General features: G+C 41.4%; 1 protein-coding gene across 3 annotated transcripts in view; it reads left to right on the plus strand.

Moving 5' to 3' along the window:
• PDE4B (phosphodiesterase 4B) overlaps positions 1 to 17,242 on the plus strand; it is a 266,609-nt gene that overhangs the window by 24,258 nt on the left and 225,109 nt on the right. Inside the window, exons 1-4 of one of the 3 annotated variants that reach the window (XM_083510506.1) lie at positions 1,844 to 1,934; positions 7,925 to 8,047; positions 11,586 to 11,699; positions 15,140 to 15,369. In XM_083510506.1, the coding sequence (XP_083366632.1) occupies positions 11,658 to 11,699; positions 15,140 to 15,369 (272 nt within the window). In that variant the 5' untranslated portion in view covers positions 1,844 to 1,934; positions 7,925 to 8,047; positions 11,586 to 11,657. Of the gene's footprint in view, positions 1 to 1,843; positions 1,935 to 2,561; positions 2,592 to 7,924; positions 8,048 to 11,585; positions 11,700 to 15,139; positions 15,370 to 17,242 lie in introns of those variants that run through there. The other 2 variants (XM_083510507.1, XM_083510505.1) reach the window with 2 other exon arrangements.

Consider the following 17,242-nt stretch of genomic DNA (forward strand, 5'->3'; position numbering starts at 1 on the left):
ACACCAACTACTGCCTGTGGATTGATGCCATTGTCGCCGCTCTCCTTCTGCCTGAGGAATGTTGGAGTGGGTAGGGCTGCTGGCCATGTGATCGCCACTCGAGGCAGTCACTGGGAAAACCCCAAATGGGACATTCCAACAATATATTTGATCCCTAGCTGGCCCTGCTGCTTTCAAGTAATGACAGCAGAGGCCCAGTCATTGCACCAGCTTCAGGCTGCCCCTCACTTTCTGCATCATCACCATACACAACAGGCCTGTGTTGGTGGCTCCATTCAGCCTCACTGGGAGGGGATCAGGATTCCCCCACTCAAGTTCAGGAAAGGGCATTGTTAGAAATATTTTTTTCTGTGGAGGAAGGCTTACAAGTCAGGTACTTTTAGTTAAGGGTGGGGGAAAGATTCTTAATGGCAGAGTATGCTGGAGTGTTGATGGAGATATAAGGGTAAGCACTGGAAATGCAAAGCCCTTGTTTTTTATCTGATGCTTCTAGAATTATTTGCCCAGTTCATTGTGTGCATATTCATCAGTGCACCTATTGCTGTACTTCCCATTCCTTGCTGCAGTGTGACCTTAAGTGCTTTCCTGTACAGCCCCATTCATATGCAAAGGTGTTTTTTTATTATTATTTAAGAATATTGAATGGAAGAAATTGGAGCAGAGGTCTGCAAAAGCATATAAATAATACACCTACAAAAGAACAGTGTGAAGCAGCAAGACAAAACTGATAGTTTTGTAGACAAAGGTAACTTTAGAAATGTCCTATATTTATATCACTTAAGGATGCTGCTGATTATAAGCTACCATCTGGCTTGTTTCACATGGAGTACAAGAATAAAAGAGATGTCATGTCCAGACCTTTATTGCTATGAAGGAGCATTTGTGAGAGATCGGGATGCTATTCCTGTGCCAAACCTTTTTGGGAGGAGGGGGGAAACGGTATCCTTTGCAGATCAAACACAATATATATCGTCTATGGATATGCATAGAATTTTTGAAAACCAGAGAACTTTTCAATTGCCCGCTCGTAGACTGATCAGGACTATTATACAAAATATTGCTTCCCAGGTGTTCTGAGGATGCATGCTCAACATCTCCCTAATACAATATTTTTTAAAATAGTGTTCTCCCTTCGTTAAAAAATGAATATGAAGAAAACCAGCTCTTCTGAACATGGTTTACATATCTTCCGGTGAATGTTGTGTATTCTAAGCAGACAGATAGACAGATAGATGGGTAGAGATAATTTCTGAATGCGTTCTTATATTTGCATATTTCTGGTGGGCATTTTTATTTATTTATTGGTAATAGCCTCCGATTTATTTATTTATTCTTTAATGAGCATTTCTGAAGCCGGTATTGGCAGTTTGATCTCTATATAGTGCTTCACTGGCACAGTCCCCGTTGGGGTTGTTGATGTGTGACCTTGGGCAAGTTCCTTAATCTCTTTCTGCCCTAATTCCCCTTATCTGTAAAATGTAGATGATTTGTGCTTTGAAATCCATTAGAAGCAAAGTGAGTTGGGGTGCTTTTTTTTTTTTTTTTTAATCTGCTTGTTAAAAGTAACCAGTCGGCTTGTGTAACCAGTCTTTTGACCTGAGAGATCACACTGTAGCTGTACAAATACAAGAAGCTGTTTTATATTGTTTCAAACCACTCATCCATCTAGTTAAGTGCTGTTTGTGGCTTTACAGGATATTCGGTTAATATCCTTCGTAGAGTCTACCTGAGTTACTGGTTTTAGTGGAAATGCAAAAGATTGAACCTAGAACCTTCTGCTGCATGCAAAAAATGTGCTCTGTTGGTGAGGTTCAGAGAGTGACAACATGAGAACAGTGACAACAGTTCTCATGACAACATGGGAACAGTGATCTCCTGCTTGTGGAATGCTCTCCTCAAGGAGGCAACTTGATGCCATCTTTATCTAGTTTTAGGTCTGTCTCCCCTTCCGCTCCCTTTGCGTGCTTTTGGTCTTCAGGTGCTAGACGAAAATGTTCACTTCGACCAGGCCTTTGGCTGATTGGCATCCGGTCCTCTTTTAAATGTGTTTTGGGAAAGGGGGTTATTGGTTTGTTGTTGTTTTTACTGTGTATTTTGTGGTTTTTATATTGCAGTTTTATGTTCTGAACCACCCTGAGATATATGGATTTAATAACTTAATAAACAACAGCAACAGCAGCAGCAGCAAACACAACAACAACAATTAACAACAGTCAATACTTTCCCCTTCAGATTGCTACTGAGTGGGAAAAGAACCAAGAACTATGCCTGTCAACAATTGGCAATAGGTATCTCGGGCTCCCAGTATCAGGGTAGGGTCTATGTTCAGCTTTGGAGTAGTAAATTCCTCTCAGCCACACTCCACTAAGAAATAAAAACAAAAGCTTTGCTTTCTTGGTGCTGAATGGGACTGGTAGGGCAGAAGACAGGGAGGCCAACAGTAGATAGAACTATCCGAAGACTCCCAACTAAGTTCCGTGACTTAAAGCTGCTAATCGCTATACGTATTTGGGAGAAGTTATATTTTGTAAAGGTCACAGTTCATCTGCTGCCATCTTGTTTAAGTTGCGAACAGAAAGATGCAGCATGAGGTAGGCCTACACAGTGAAGCTTTGCTGGAAAATGAGAGCTGTGTCCAGAGTGAGGCTTGAAGCTGTTCTCCAGGAAACAGCTCTCCCCACCCCTAGGAATACAGTGTCCTTTTCCGTTCAATTAACGGTGTCACACAGTCTGTAACTAGCCTGCCAAGACTCCCAGCAAGTCTATAGATCACTCACAGGGAGGAATGGTGGTTTATTTTTTTGTATAAGATACATCTGCAGGTTTTTATAGTTTTGTCAGTCCCAGCCATAGATTGCCACATTTTCTTTCTTTCTTTTCAGAAATAGCTTTGCAATTTGTTCTCATGAGTCACTTCAGTGCAGGAATGTTTAACGCTGAGGTTATCTGTATAAAAGAATAATTGACTTCCTGTTGGTGAATAGAAATAGCAGGTAGGTGGTGTGATGAATGGTAGCTATTTGCCACTGTTTTTTTGGGGGGGATATTGCTTTATCTCTGTGATTGGCTTTTTTTTTTTTTAAGAGCGTCATCTTCATTCCTGTCCTTCATGAAACCTGAAAGTTGGCATATGGGAGTCTCTAATAACTCAATGCTATTTCAACAGTTTCCTTTACTTTGCCAATTAACTTACTTCTGCATCATGAATTGAAAGATCCATGCCTCATGAAATTGCCAAGACACAGATATAGACACTACTATGCAGTTTTGCACTGAATTCCTGGTCGATAAAGAGCAAATAGGCTCTACTATAGGCACCCTTACACTTTCCAAGCTATCATTTGTGTCGTCTTTGGAACTGGGACAGAAAGAGAAAACCTGAGAGTACCGTGGTTTGAAAAATAAGTCAAAACGTTGGTTGAGAGGAGGAGAGAAAAAACTAAGGGAACTTGAGTTGGCCAGGACTGCTAAGAAAAGTCATTGCAGCAAAGAGGGGGAGAGGAAACAGTAAATAGGCTTTATTTCCTCTCAGGAGAAGAGGGGATGTGACCTAACTGAGCCTACTGAAGCACTTAAAACTCTGTTGTCCTTAATCCTTTCATATACTAACAAGCAAACATGATTTGTTATGTTTTACTGTTGAAATCTCCCACAGCAACATCCTGTTTCCTCATGTTAGTTACACGGGCAGCACCTACAGCTTGTGTGAGTGACCATGGCACCATGACCATCAGCTTGTTCCCAGCAAATTGCTTTTAGTCTTAGCATATTTGCTGCTGCCATTGGTGGGGAAACTGATGTAGGGAAGTGCCCTAAATAAACATTGGAAGGTGGGTGGGAGAAAAGCAACAAATCCTCCTAAAATAGATGCTATTTCATAATTTATCCTTCTTGGCACAAATTGCTTTGTCTGTCATCATATCTGTAGCTACTAATAGGATTTGGTTACCGGAACATCTACATGCTCCTTTTGAAATTTATTAAATGGCACTCCAGTTACTCTTTACTCAACACCCTTCACTGTAACTTGCATGTCAGAATGAGGAAAGGATATTCTGGAAATCGAAGGTAGTTTTTCTTATTTCTGTGTGATAATTGTGCAGTGTCCTGAAATGGTGACTATTAATATGCATGCACTCATTGAGACTTAATCTTGGGGGCATGTCTGGGTATAGCAGGAAAAAGTAATGGTTTAAAAGCTGTGGAGAGTAAGCTCCAAATGTTTTATACCCAGCTTGATAGAAATTGCCAGTGCACAATGTTGGAATTTGCAATTCTTATTATTATAACCAGCAACTTTCCATTTACACATTCAGGTCCAAATGCAACAATGCTGCATTCCCCCCCCCCCCCCCATTCCAAAGCTAGTTTTAGCAAACCATTCTTCCTTCCTTCCTTCCTATATACATGAAAATGTAAGGCTGTCATCATGTAGCCCCACTGGAGGAATTATAGCCCTGTATCGCAGCCCTGGATTTGCATGAAATCAGGGTGAGGAGAAAAAGAGAAAGCAGGTTGTACAGCAGTAGAGGAAAACAGTGGTTCTAAACAACACAGAGGTTTGAATAAAGTAGAGATGGAGCAAAACGGAGCAAAAAAATGTGCATGAATTTAGCAAATGAGAGAAATGCAAGAAGCAGAGGCTGCGGGGAAGAGGAGGAGGGGGGGAGGAAAGTTTTGACTTGACTGCCCAACATAACAGCCTGCTGCACTGCGTCCAGTTTCAGAATGACATATAATTTGGGATTGGATTATTTTCCTAATTCAGGTCATCTCATGAAATGGCACCTTAGAATTTACTGTTGAAAAGAAGTGAGGCGGGTGCTGATTGAGGTGAAGTCATGTGGATCAAGGCACATACGAGGAGCTACTAATCCACAGTATCAATGGGGTAAATGAGTCCTCAGTATCCCAACCTTCGAGTGGTTCTTTAAAGGCACATTTTAAAGTCCTTTTCCTGCAGAACGAAAGAGAAAACAATACTCCCCTCATGGTTCTCTGGGTTGAAGCCACTGGCCTTTGGCATTCTTAGAATGGAGAGCATTTAAATCACTAATCATACACATTTCTAGTCCATAAATAACACAATACTCAAAAACTATATAGTTTGAAAAAAAATACATTTTATCTCTTAGACATGCATTTTAACTCATTGACAAGTAAATGTTTTTTAAAAAATCTCGTTGGTAGAGTTATGCTTTCATTGTCAGACTACTGAAAGAATTACTTGCACTTTCAGTTTAGCTCTGCACAAAAATTTAAACCTTGTGTCAAGAAGCAATGTAACACGTTTAAATTAGTATAGATTTTCCCATCATGTTTGGAGAAAATGAAAACCAATGGCAGTATAATTGTACCTTCTCTGACAGATCGAAAGAGTTACTGGAATTTCTAAAGGAGACTAAATATGTTATACTCATTTTTAATGATTTGATTCCGGCGGCAGGGGGGAGATTTATCTATACAGTCCTCTAACCATTGTGACATCAAAGTAGGAGACTCCCTAATGGAAGCTGATTGTGTGTGTGTGTGTGTGTGTGTGTGAGAGAGAGAGAGAGAGAGAGAGAGAAGCCATAGATATGAAGTAGTAGTAGTAGTAGTAGTAGTAGTAGTAGTAGTTGTTGTTTCCACTGTCCTTCATCCAAGGATCTCAGGGTGGTTTGCAATCTAAAGCAGAAAAATGCACAACATAGTAACAAACAAAAGCAATACCCCCCCAGTTTAAAAGACCTTGTTGTTGTTGTTTAGTTGTTTAGTCGTGTCCGACTCTTCGTGACCCCATGGACCAGAGCACGCCAGGCACTCCTGTCTTCCACTGCCTCCCGCAGTTTGGTCAAACTCATGTTGGTATCTTTGAGAACATTGTCCAGCCATTGAAAGGCCATAGATTGTTTGATTAGCTAAAGGCCTACAAGAAGAGGAACATTTTCACCTGGCACTGGAATAAGACCATTGTTTCCTGCAATAGCAATGCATCACATGACTTGCCTGGCTAATGAAACGGGCCTGTCGTACTATGTAGGCTTGTCAAAGGTGTAAGATCTTTGTTTCCAAATGTGTTGACCTGCCCTCTTAACAATTGGGTCAGACTGAGGGGAAAAAGCAAATCTGGGAGCTTTGTACTAAATTGCAACACCATGTTGGTCGTCTAGCATAATGAAATGAGGATTATGTGCTGTTTTGAGACTGTGTCCTAACTGAAACAGCCTGCTGTTGCCCCTCCCCAATGAACAGCTACTATCCAGCAGGGAACCTATGTCTAATTCACAACTTTCCCTATTTGAGCTATTGAGCAAATTTATAATTGTTCAAACCTTTAAAACTATGAATAGAATTAAAGAAACAAGTGTTTGTTTATATAAAAAAAGTTTGAAATAACTTTGGATGTACTTTAGTTTTAAAAATTTCAGCAATTTTACATGAAGGCACAGTTTCTGAGAACCATGATCACTGCAGAATCTGCTTCTTCCATGTGTGCAAAGCAGGTGATTTTAGATTTTCAATGAAAGTGAAACCTGGACTACACTACCCGTTTTCTTTGTTAAAAGTTGCTAGCAGATCCTAAGGTGCTGCTGATCGCTCAGGAAATTGGATGGTTTCAGTGTGATCCCAGCTGACAAGTGATATAATTACATCTGTGTGACTGGATAATCTCTTTCATCCATTTGTTGCTTCCTAAAAGCTTTTTCTCTTAATTCACTCTTAGGACTCTGCTTTTTATCCCTTAATCATCTGTTTTGGTTTGTCTGTCAGAGTTTGTGATCAGTATCATTTCCTTCTAAAAGCATATTTTTTTCCACCATCATTTATTTTTTAAAGTTGAATGGCCTCCAAAACCCCACAGAACTCTCTTCTCTAACCTATTGAATAGGCAGTAGTCTCCCCCTCCCCCCACCGAAAAGATAGGAATCTTTATAGGATCAGAAATACAGTTTGGTCTCTGTAATTACAAACCTGTCATCCTGTATCTGCTTCAGACAAAATCCAAACAAAACAATTATGACTGCAGTAAATTGGTCCTTCAGAACATGCTGTCCATAATTTAGAGGTGATAATAATCTTACTTTAAAACTAGGTGTGGATAATAGTCTCTCTCTGTTGGAATTAATGAAATTTGACATGTTGAAAAGGAGGTAGGTAACGAACATTGAGTCATCTTGTTCTGAGTACTGACCTCTAGCAACAGAAAACTATGATTATAATTTTTTTAACAAACACTAAAAAGACAGTGTTGCACTCTTGTTTTCATCAGCTGGTTATGTTGCTGTTTTCTAAAATAAAATTGAGTTAAGAAATTACCCTACTTTCTGTTTTTAAGTGTAGACTGATCAGTTTTTTTTAAAGGGTGCTTAAATAACTAATATGAACTGTCAAATATTTTGGAGTTTCTAGATAGCATACAAGGACCCTTGTTTTATCTGAATGGCTGAAATACATTTTCTTCAATAACTGAGATTTGGGGATTTATATCCCCAAGTACACAAGATGTGGAGCATAAATTTGATGGTGATGTCACACACCAAAGATGGTGCCTTAAACCTTGAGTGCTGCTCTCTGTAAGTTGCTAGTAAGTAAGCCATGAAGAAATTATTTGGCATTAGATGTAGCTGCCAGACCTAAAAATAGGTCAGTCTTGCAATGAGAGAAATGAAAAGGTTACTCTGGATCACATGATCAGGCAGCACAATAGGAATGGTCACTGCCCATGTGGGCCCAGTCATAGAATTTGAATAATGTGAGCAATTAAGCCAAATAGGCAGTTATTACAGTTAAAATATCAGATAATGATCTCAAGCTTAATATGGAAGACTGGGAGAACTGCTCATGCCATTTTAATATCTGGGCTTCATTGGTTCCTGGGGAAAACATAATGGTATGAACACAATCTCTTATGGTGACCCAGATCCCTGACTTGATGTTCCAGGTTGCTCCAGCAGAAATAGAGAGAGTACATGAGTTGCCCATCTCTCAAATGCTAAATGGATCCAGAGTTGTCTTCATATGTGCTAACTTCCAGCTAATGGAGAAAAATGCCAAATTGCCGAAGGTCAGTGTGTCCATTTGCCATTGATGAAGCTCAGATCTTCATCAAGATTTCTAAGTTGTGATCTTAGATGTACCCAGGAATTTAAGTGCTTCAAGCACAATCTTTGAGAAACTGGTGTGTAATGCAAGTAGGGTTTTCTTTTGAAATTTATAGTTCATAATCAATGGCAAACTTGAACAGCCTCTAATCAACAAAAAGAGCACTCTTTACTCAGCTAGACCTCAAGGCTCCAAACGCCAATGTTTAGGTCTAGCTGAGTAAAGAGTGCTCTTTTTGTTGATTAGAGGCTGTTCAAGTAAGGGAATTCTGTGTGCACAGCAGAACTTCCTCTTCCTCTCCCCCTCCAGCCCCTGTATGCCCCCAGAGTCAGCTCCAGAGAGTTGGAACCCCACTGGAACAGCATTGGGTACAACCCATAAATTCTAGTTCTCAGCCACAGGAAAATGGCTGGACTATGAAAGAGACTGAAAATACAGGAAGTCACTTTCTTCAGTTAGTTAAAAGAACGGTCTCTTCTGGATATGAAATTTACTTGCATTTAATTGGATTGCTTCTGTTTTTATACAGTGGTGCCCCGCAAGACGAATGCCTCGCAAGACGAAAAACCCGCTAGACGAAAGGGTTTTCCGTTTTTCAATGCGCTTCGCAAGACGAATTTCCCTATGGGCTTGCTTCGCAAGACGAAAACGTCTTGCGAGTCTTTCACTCCCCCCCTTTTTCTAAGCCGCTAATAGCTGCTAAGCCTTTAATAGCCGCTAAACTGCTGATAGCGCTAATCCGCTAAGCCGCTAATAGGGTTGCTTCGCAAGACGAAAAAACCGCTAGACGAAGAGACTCGCGGAACAGATTATTTTCGTCTTGCGAGGCACCACTGTACATCGTTTAAAGTCAGGGTTTCATATGTGAGGGAAGAGCACGCATGGCATTCTGCAGTGTGCTGAGAAGTGACCATTGCTTATTCTCTGACAAGAGGACTTGATATAAGGCTATTGGTTGGTTGGTGTTCAAAATCTGATTAGTCACTGCGGTTTGTTTAAAAATTGTCTTGTAGCTTGGTTTTCCTCTTATTGTCTCTGGAGATTCTGAGTGTCAGTGTGTTTTTTGTGTGTTTTTGTTTTTGTTTACTGAACTCTTTGTTAGAGGTGTGTATGGGGGAATCCAAAGGATGTATATTCATATCTTGAAGGAATTATGTAAGCATTGAGCTACATTGCATTGATTTGTTAGATCAAAGGGCCTCTGTGGAATATTGCTGTTGGGCACACATAGCCCACGTTTGCCTCAGCACAGATATCCAATAATGGGATTCATATTCATTTATTCAATCAGTTTTATATGTTATGTGTAGAGAGTCAAGAGGGACCACACTGTTGTTTCACTGCACATTGCTTCTAGAAGAAAGAGATGTTCTGCAGGGTATTTATGGAGAAATGTATGTTCCTGCTGCACCGGTTCTCATGAGAAATGGTGTTGCACACACCACCACAATCTTTAAGTGGTACGATATCCTAGGAGTTCCAGCACTTGCTCAGTGTTCATGTTTTCTTTTGGGAATGAGGCACAGCGGAGACTGTGGTGTCTTTATGATATATGGTTTGGTTTTTTTACACATACGTACAACCTGAGCCTATGATGGAGGGGTTCATAGCATTAACACCAAAAGGGTATTGCTTCTTCCACAGCCACAGTCTTGGATTCAAACAGAAATCGAACATTGCTCTCAGATATTGCTCTGATTCTCTCTCTAGCTTGCTGCTTTACTTCTAGATCATATCACTGCCACTCAACTCTCATTCTGGCTTCGTCCTTTTAACTAAACATGAGCTGGGGCAGGGGACCCACCCATTTGCTGTCTCCCACAGAGCCCCTTTCCTTTGTTTTCCTTAATGGTCCATCACCCAGACAATCACTTCAACAGGAAGCTAGCCCAACTTATATTTCAACACTTGCTGGATGCAGGGGATGGAGGGTTTCTGCCTACAGCCTACTTCCTCCCCGTCAAACTCATAACACTAGAAGGACTTGAGGTCTACAGATTTTCTATCTTTTAGAAAAAATTTTGACTTTCTGTTTCTTTGTACAGTTGTGAAAACCAGGAACTCTCAAAAGAGTCAACTTTATCAGTTACCAGTTTCCAAGTTCACCCCATCGTGGGGATTCGAACCGCCGACCTTCCGATCAGCAAGCCCAAGAGGCTCAGTGGTTTAGACCACAGCGCCACCTGCGCCCCAGCTCTGTCCCAGCTCCTGCCAATCTAGCAGTTCGAAAGCATGCCAGTGCAAGTAGATAAATAGGTACCGCTGCGGCAGGAAGGTAAATGGTGTTTTCCATGCGCTCTGGCATTTGTCATGGTCCTCCATGTGCCAGTAGCAGTAGTCATGCTGGCCACATGACCCAGGAAACTGTCTGTGGACAAACGCCGGCTCCCTTTCTTAAAGTGAGATGAGCGCCGCAACCCCATAGTCGCCTTTGACTGGGGTCCTTTACCTTTTACCTTTTTACCTGTTTTATAGTGCTCGTACAAATTGAAGGCACTATTCCGTTCCTATCCTGCAAAGAGCTGGAACTTTCAAGTGGTTCATTGATAATGAAGCTGACTTATGCTGTGTCACACTATTGGTCTTTCTTACCCAGTACTGCTTGCTCTGTCAACAGGTTTCCAAGGACTCAGCAGATCTTTCCCACCACAGCTAGCTTTTAACTTGAAATGCCAGGAATTGAAACCTAGAGCCATTTGTGTGCAAGGCATGTGCCTTATTGTGGTGCTATAAGTTGTTCCTATTGTGTGAATTAATCTTTCTGTGATTGTCCTAAAATGACATGGCTTGGCATGGCTTCAGGAAATGATTAAAGTGAGAAACGGATTGTTTCTAAGCACCATCCTTCTATACAGGCGGAATCATGGTGATTGACCTGTAAAGATTATTTAGGCCCGTAGTATTTTTACAGTCACTCTAGAGAAGTGATAAATACATACATGGTTTCCTTGCTTTAGCTGAATAAATATAGATTAATGGTGTAATGATCAATTAAGAACTTATAATCCATCTGCTTCTTTTTAATCTAAAATGTGACGATGCATTCTGGAGCTGGGATGTTTCGGGGGTTTGGCTGGTGGTGGGGGAAGTTGTTGCTGTTGGTTTTTTTAAAAGATTTTGTTGTGATTGATGTGGAAATTGTTTAGTTTGGTTTTGTATTTTTTATGTTTTATTTATTGTTTAGGAGTACTTTTGCTATGTTGTAGTTATGTATTCCTTTTCATTTTGTAAGCTGTCTTGAGCATGGCTTGAACTGTGGAAAGGTGGCATACACATAAAAGTATGTACCGTATGTATGTATGTATGTATGAATGAATGAATGTATCTTCCCAAAACTGAACTCAATTATTATTTTGCAAAATAATTATATTTATGGAGTTCTACTGTGTCCAAGTATTTTCATGACATATCCACATATGAAGGCCGAGTCAATTGTGGAAAAAATGTGTGATTGATCCTTCAGCACGGACCGAGAATATGATTATCTTCTCTTTTGCTAGGTTTATTGGTCTGGCGGAAAACACCACTGAGAAGAGTGCTTGACATAACTGGGACAATTTTCGATTGCTATCATGAAGAAAAGCAGGAGTGTGATGACAGTCACCACAGATGGTGTAAGTGTGTGTTTTATATATGTACAGGGGGCTACCTTCACCTAGTTAATTCGCATTCCAGTTGACACAGTCGTTTTTATATTCATTACTTTGCCTCCTATTTAAAAGACTTCTTATTCACAACAGGTACAGGCACTTACATTAAGGCATTTCTTTGAGAACATCAGCCAGTCACACACTTCCTGCTGCTTTAAATATATATTAGCAAGAAGTGCCAGTGTCTTTTGTGACACATGATTTATGATTTTGCAGAAAAACGGTATATTGGTCTGCATTGAGAACTGAAAGTTGGCTTGCTCATAGCTGAGATAAAGCTAGATCCATTGGGTACAGAATTTGCTCCCACTTAAGAGGAAAATGGCATTGGTACAAAGGCAGGCCCAGTAGCATCATCTTTGGCCTCCATGCCCATTGTTGTGTTGGCACCTTCCCTGAGTCTCCTGTGCCAGCAGGCTTGTACCTACTGTTTTAATTTCCCCCAAAGCCTCTAAGGCAAGCATAGGCAAAGTCGGCCTTCCAGATGATTTGGGACTACAACTCCCATCATCCCTGACCACTGGTCCTGTTAGCTAGGGCTGATGGGAGTTGTAGTCCCAAAAAACATCTGGAGGGCCGAGTTTGCCTATGCCTGCTTTAAGGCTATCAATGGCTACTAGCCACGATAACTATATACAGTGGTACCTCGGGTTAAGAACTTAATTCGTTCTGGAGGTCTGTTCTTAACCTGAAACTGTTCTTAACCTGAGGTACCACTTTAGCTAATGGGGCCTCCTGCTGCCGCTGCACAATTTCAGTTCTCATCCTGAAGCAAAGTTCTTAACCTGAGGTACTATTTCTGGCTTAGCTGAGTCTGTAACCTGAAGCGTCTGTAACCTGAAGCGCCTGTAACCTGAAGCGTCTGTAACCTGAAGCATTTGTAACCCAAGATACCACTGTATTACATTCATTATCACAGGCAGGATGCCTGTGAATACCAACTTATGGGGGACATGAGTGGAAGAGTACTGTTGCACTCATGTTCTCTTTGTGGGTGTTGATCTGTTTCAGAAGAGAGCTCTTCTTATGTTCTTAGTGTTGCTCCAGAGAAATGTGGGAACTTCAAACCATATCTCAAAGCTTTCTGGTGCTGATCGCAGTTCTGCTGCCGCCACCACCAGAGACTGGCAATGCTGGAGGGCCCCATCCAGGTCTCTTTGCTGAGTTCTGTCTCAAACCTCAAACACTGAGCATATCTATTTCCTTATGAAAATAAGTTCTTCCCTGGGAGGAAATGGGGGCACTGGAAGGTGAGATACCTCACCCTGCAAAAATCCTGTTTGAATCCCCCCTCCTGACATTCTTAATGTTCAAAAGGTCCACATGAATTTCTCATGCTCTGGTGTGCTCTTTTTTCCACATTTGTTCTAGACTAGTTTTAAAGTATGAGGGGTTGGAGAGAAATATTATTTAACTAGGCTGCTAAATTCCCCTCTCCCCCACTTTACTTTGGTGTAGATTGCAACCCTTTAAAAAAGGGAAGTAGCAAATCTATATAAGGTTATTAGCTACAAGAATGTGCCATGTTAGTGACAAGAAAGAAGTTACTACTCAATATTGTTAGTCAACTATTGAGCTTTCCCCAATTGTTTAAACTATTGTGATGGAACTAAGATTGCTTTCAGAAGCCCTTGTATTACCAAATTGGCCTGAATGTAAGCCACAGCCCCCCCCCCCAATTCTGCCAGGGCTTCAAGTTCAAGTGTGGCTTATATTTGTGACCTTACGCCACCAGCAAAGGCCCCCCCACCCCAGGAAGCAGCCCAGGAGAGTGGGGCAATGGCACGCAGCCTGCCCGCTGCTCCCAAGCCTCCCCCGAGCCGTCGGGGTGGGAGGCCGCCGGCAAAGTGGCACGACTCCCCCACCCAGAGAACTGCCAGGAGTGCGGGGCAATGGCGCACAGCCTGCCCGCTGCTCCCAAGCCTCCCCTGAGCCTCTGGAAAGAAGGGGGAAGGGGGGAGACCACCGGCAGGAAGCAGCCCGGGGATTTTCTTTTTTTCCTCCTCCCCCTTCAATTTTAAAGGTGCGGCATATTTGTGGGTGCGGGTTATATTTGGGCCAATATGGTATTCTGGTCTGTTGTTTGGCTTCACAAATTGTGCAGTCGGTCAAGCCTTGTCTTCACTAAGCACGACCTGTAACAAGGTTTGTTCTTGGTTACACCCCATGGCTAATTTGGAAAGAGCTTACGAACAAGCCTGGGTTTGGATGACACACCAAGTCAAGAGTGGGGAACATTTCTGGCTCCATGGGCCTAGATCATTATCAGGATCAGTCTCACAGGCCATATTTAACAGGTAGATAGTCACTGACCTGTCAGTTACCCGGTGGCACAATGATGTCAGGTGCTGCTGAAACGAAGGGGTTTGTTGTTTTTTAAGCAGGCTCTGTTTTGTCATTGGATGAGCAGGGGTTAAATCCTGCTGCTTTGGTTGTGCACCCCGTTCCCTTCTGGGAACAGGAGCATGCAGTTAACACAGAATTCTACCTTGCCCACCTGATAACCTCATAATTCATATCAGTTAGTGGACAGGTAGGTATGGTTTTGGGAAAACGGACTTATGGGCCAGCTTGGAACTCCTGACATGCCCAAACTGGCCCATGGGCCAAAGGTTCGTCACCTCTGTACTAAGCAAAACCTTGGCTTGGTTCATGGCAACAAAGCAGCAAATAGGACCAGAGGTGTGTGGCAAAGCGACTGCATTCTGCTCTCTGGAAGCCTGCATATCTATGCGAAGTTAAACTTTGGCTTGGCATGACACATGAATCAGGCCATTATGCCCCTTTGATTTCAGGGGCATGGAAAGAGTTCAGCATGTGCTTAAGTTACCTGTTTAGGCTGATGGGTGAATTGCACCCAACACCATTTTGAACTGGCTTTTTACTCATTTACAGCTATTTTGGAATTTCACTGTTGTAGTCACAAGCTGGAAGCCAATCACACAGCTTGCCAAAATATATTAGTGCAGAATTGAATATGCTTATTTATCTGTATTTATACATGTTATCAAAACACACACACACACTATATGTTAAAAAACTATTTTACAGTGGTACCTCAGGTTACATACGCTTCAGGTTGCAGACTCTGCTAACCCAGAAATAGTACCTTGGCTTAAGAACTTTGCTTCAGGATGAGAACAGAAATCGTGTTTCAGCAGCGCGGCGGCAGTGGGAGGCCCCATTAGCTAAAGTGGTGTTTCAGGTTAAGAACAGTTTCAGGTTAAGAACGGACCTCCAGAATGAATTAAGTACTTAACCCGAGGTACCACTGTATATGTTCTTCATGTGAATGAAGAGTGTACATTTCCATTTTGTATTTGTAAGCATTATTGATATTCTAATTCATGAAATGGAATCCCTGTATAAATAAAATCTCTAATTTTTTCAAATTTTTTTTACAGAATGTGAAAGATTACTTAGAATGCGGCCTGAGCAAGTCTTATAGCGCATCTAGTAACACCCTTGGCATAGATCTCTGGAGAGGAAGAAGATGCTGCTCTGGTAATTTGCAGTTGCCACCACTGTCACAAAGGCAGAGTGAAAGAGCAAGAACACCAGATAACATTTCTAGACCCACGACTTTGCCCCTACTGAACCTTCCCAGCATTGCCATTACCACTTACCAGGATAGGTAAGTTTCTCGAAGAGAGATTACATCTGGGAAATTTGTTATGTATTATCTTGAGTTCTTCAGGCCTTTCTTTTGTTAGAAAGACTGTTTCATAACAAGAAATGCTCGTGTTTCAAAACCGGATTTCCATGGCATGTGCATTTTATAAAAACCATTAAGAGGTGAAGTAGTTTACCACGCACTCTTCTGGAATTTTAAACAAAGTTGCTATTTTAGGAAACTTTATTCCTTGATCCTTTGACCATGTTAAGTGTACACCAAGAGCCATGGAATGCTGAAAAGATGAGGGTAAAAGAGAACTGAGGAGTAATGAGGGTGAATTGGCTTTCTAGAGCTTCTAACAGTTTACCTGTATCCCTGAACAGGAGCACTCCTGGGGGTGGATATACTGCAGTATTTTGTTGCAGGTCCTACTTGTTCAATTTAATTTGTAAAATATTTTTCTAGTATAAAGATGCAATATATATGCTTAAAAATTTAATGCTAATTTAATTACTGTATTGCTGTATTTTGCCTTTATAATGTCTTCAAAAGGTTTTAAGAGTAACAGTCCATATTCTCAAGGAAACTTTATCTGCAAACGTTCCAGAGACTATTAGAATATATTTGAGGGCATGAGCAGAATGTGTATCTTTCAGCAAGAACTACTTAATGAATTCTGTTGGATGTTAGTGATGCCTTGTTCAACAAAAATTCATGGGGGGCGTGAAGCCCTTTTCACAAATCCAAAATGAATAGCAAAGAAAAGGCATGTGTCTTTTCTTAGGATACACAATGCATTATGTTTGAACAGCTTGTCTCCTTTTGCCTTTAATCTGTATAGCTTTCTATTACTTTAGAAAGATGAAACATTCTTTGATCTTACTACCTTTGCATACATTCATTTAAAAAACTTAAAACTTTTCCAACCTGGATATGTTGCAAGATCCCAACACTATTAATGAACAAGTTTAGTCTAAAGTATGTTACTTAAAGTCTTAAACGGCTCAGGACTGCAATACCTCAAGGACAGCCTCTCCCCTTATCAACCAACCCAGTCCCTGCAACAATCATCTGAGGCCCTTATTTGTGCGCCTCCTTTATGAGAAGTTTGGAGGGTGGCAACATAAGAATGGGCTTTTTCTGCCTTGGCTCTATGCTTGCGGGATATTCTTCCCAGGGAGGTTTGGCTGGCACTTTTAGATGCCAGGCAAAAAACACCTATCTGCTCCCAGACCTTTGACTAGTTAAACAATTTATGGCCTCACTTCATTCATGGGAGTAAGAAGCATCCATCAGTAATCCTGTCACCCTGAATGATGTTATTGCTCTTCCTCTGAAAAAAAGAGAGAGGCCTAGAGTTGTGTTTCCCCCATCAGCTGTATGGCTCATCAGCAGAATACAGTGGTATCTCAGGTTAAGTACTTAATTCGTTCCAGAGGTCTGTTCTTAACCTGAAACTGTTCTTAACCTGAAGCACCACTTTAGCTAATGGGGCCTCCTGCAGCTGCCGCACCGCCGGAGCAAGATTTCTGTTCTCATACTGAAGCAAAGTTCTTAACCTGAAGCACTATTTCTGGGTTAGCGGAGTCTGTAACCTGAAGCGTATGTAACCTGAAGCGTATGTAACCCGAGGTACCACTGTATGATCATTTCAACAGTTTGATAGTGCTGTCTACTCTCTTCCCAGCTGAAAAACCTTTCCACAGCCATTTGCTAACAGACTCACACCCTGCCCACAAAAAACCCCCTCTCACTTTTGAACAGTTGGTCATAAATATTCCATACAAACTGAGGAGCTGAGCCAAGGGTGTTTACTTCAGGTTTTTCCTTTGGTTGCATTTATTTGATTTGAAGGGAAAGTGTATATTGGCAAGACCAGTGTTGGTTTGAA

Source organism: Podarcis liolepis (assembly GCF_965112155.1).
Source record: "Podarcis liolepis genome assembly, chromosome: 6".
In the NCBI taxonomy this organism is placed as follows: domain Eukaryota; kingdom Metazoa; phylum Chordata; class Lepidosauria; order Squamata; family Lacertidae; genus Podarcis; species Podarcis liolepis.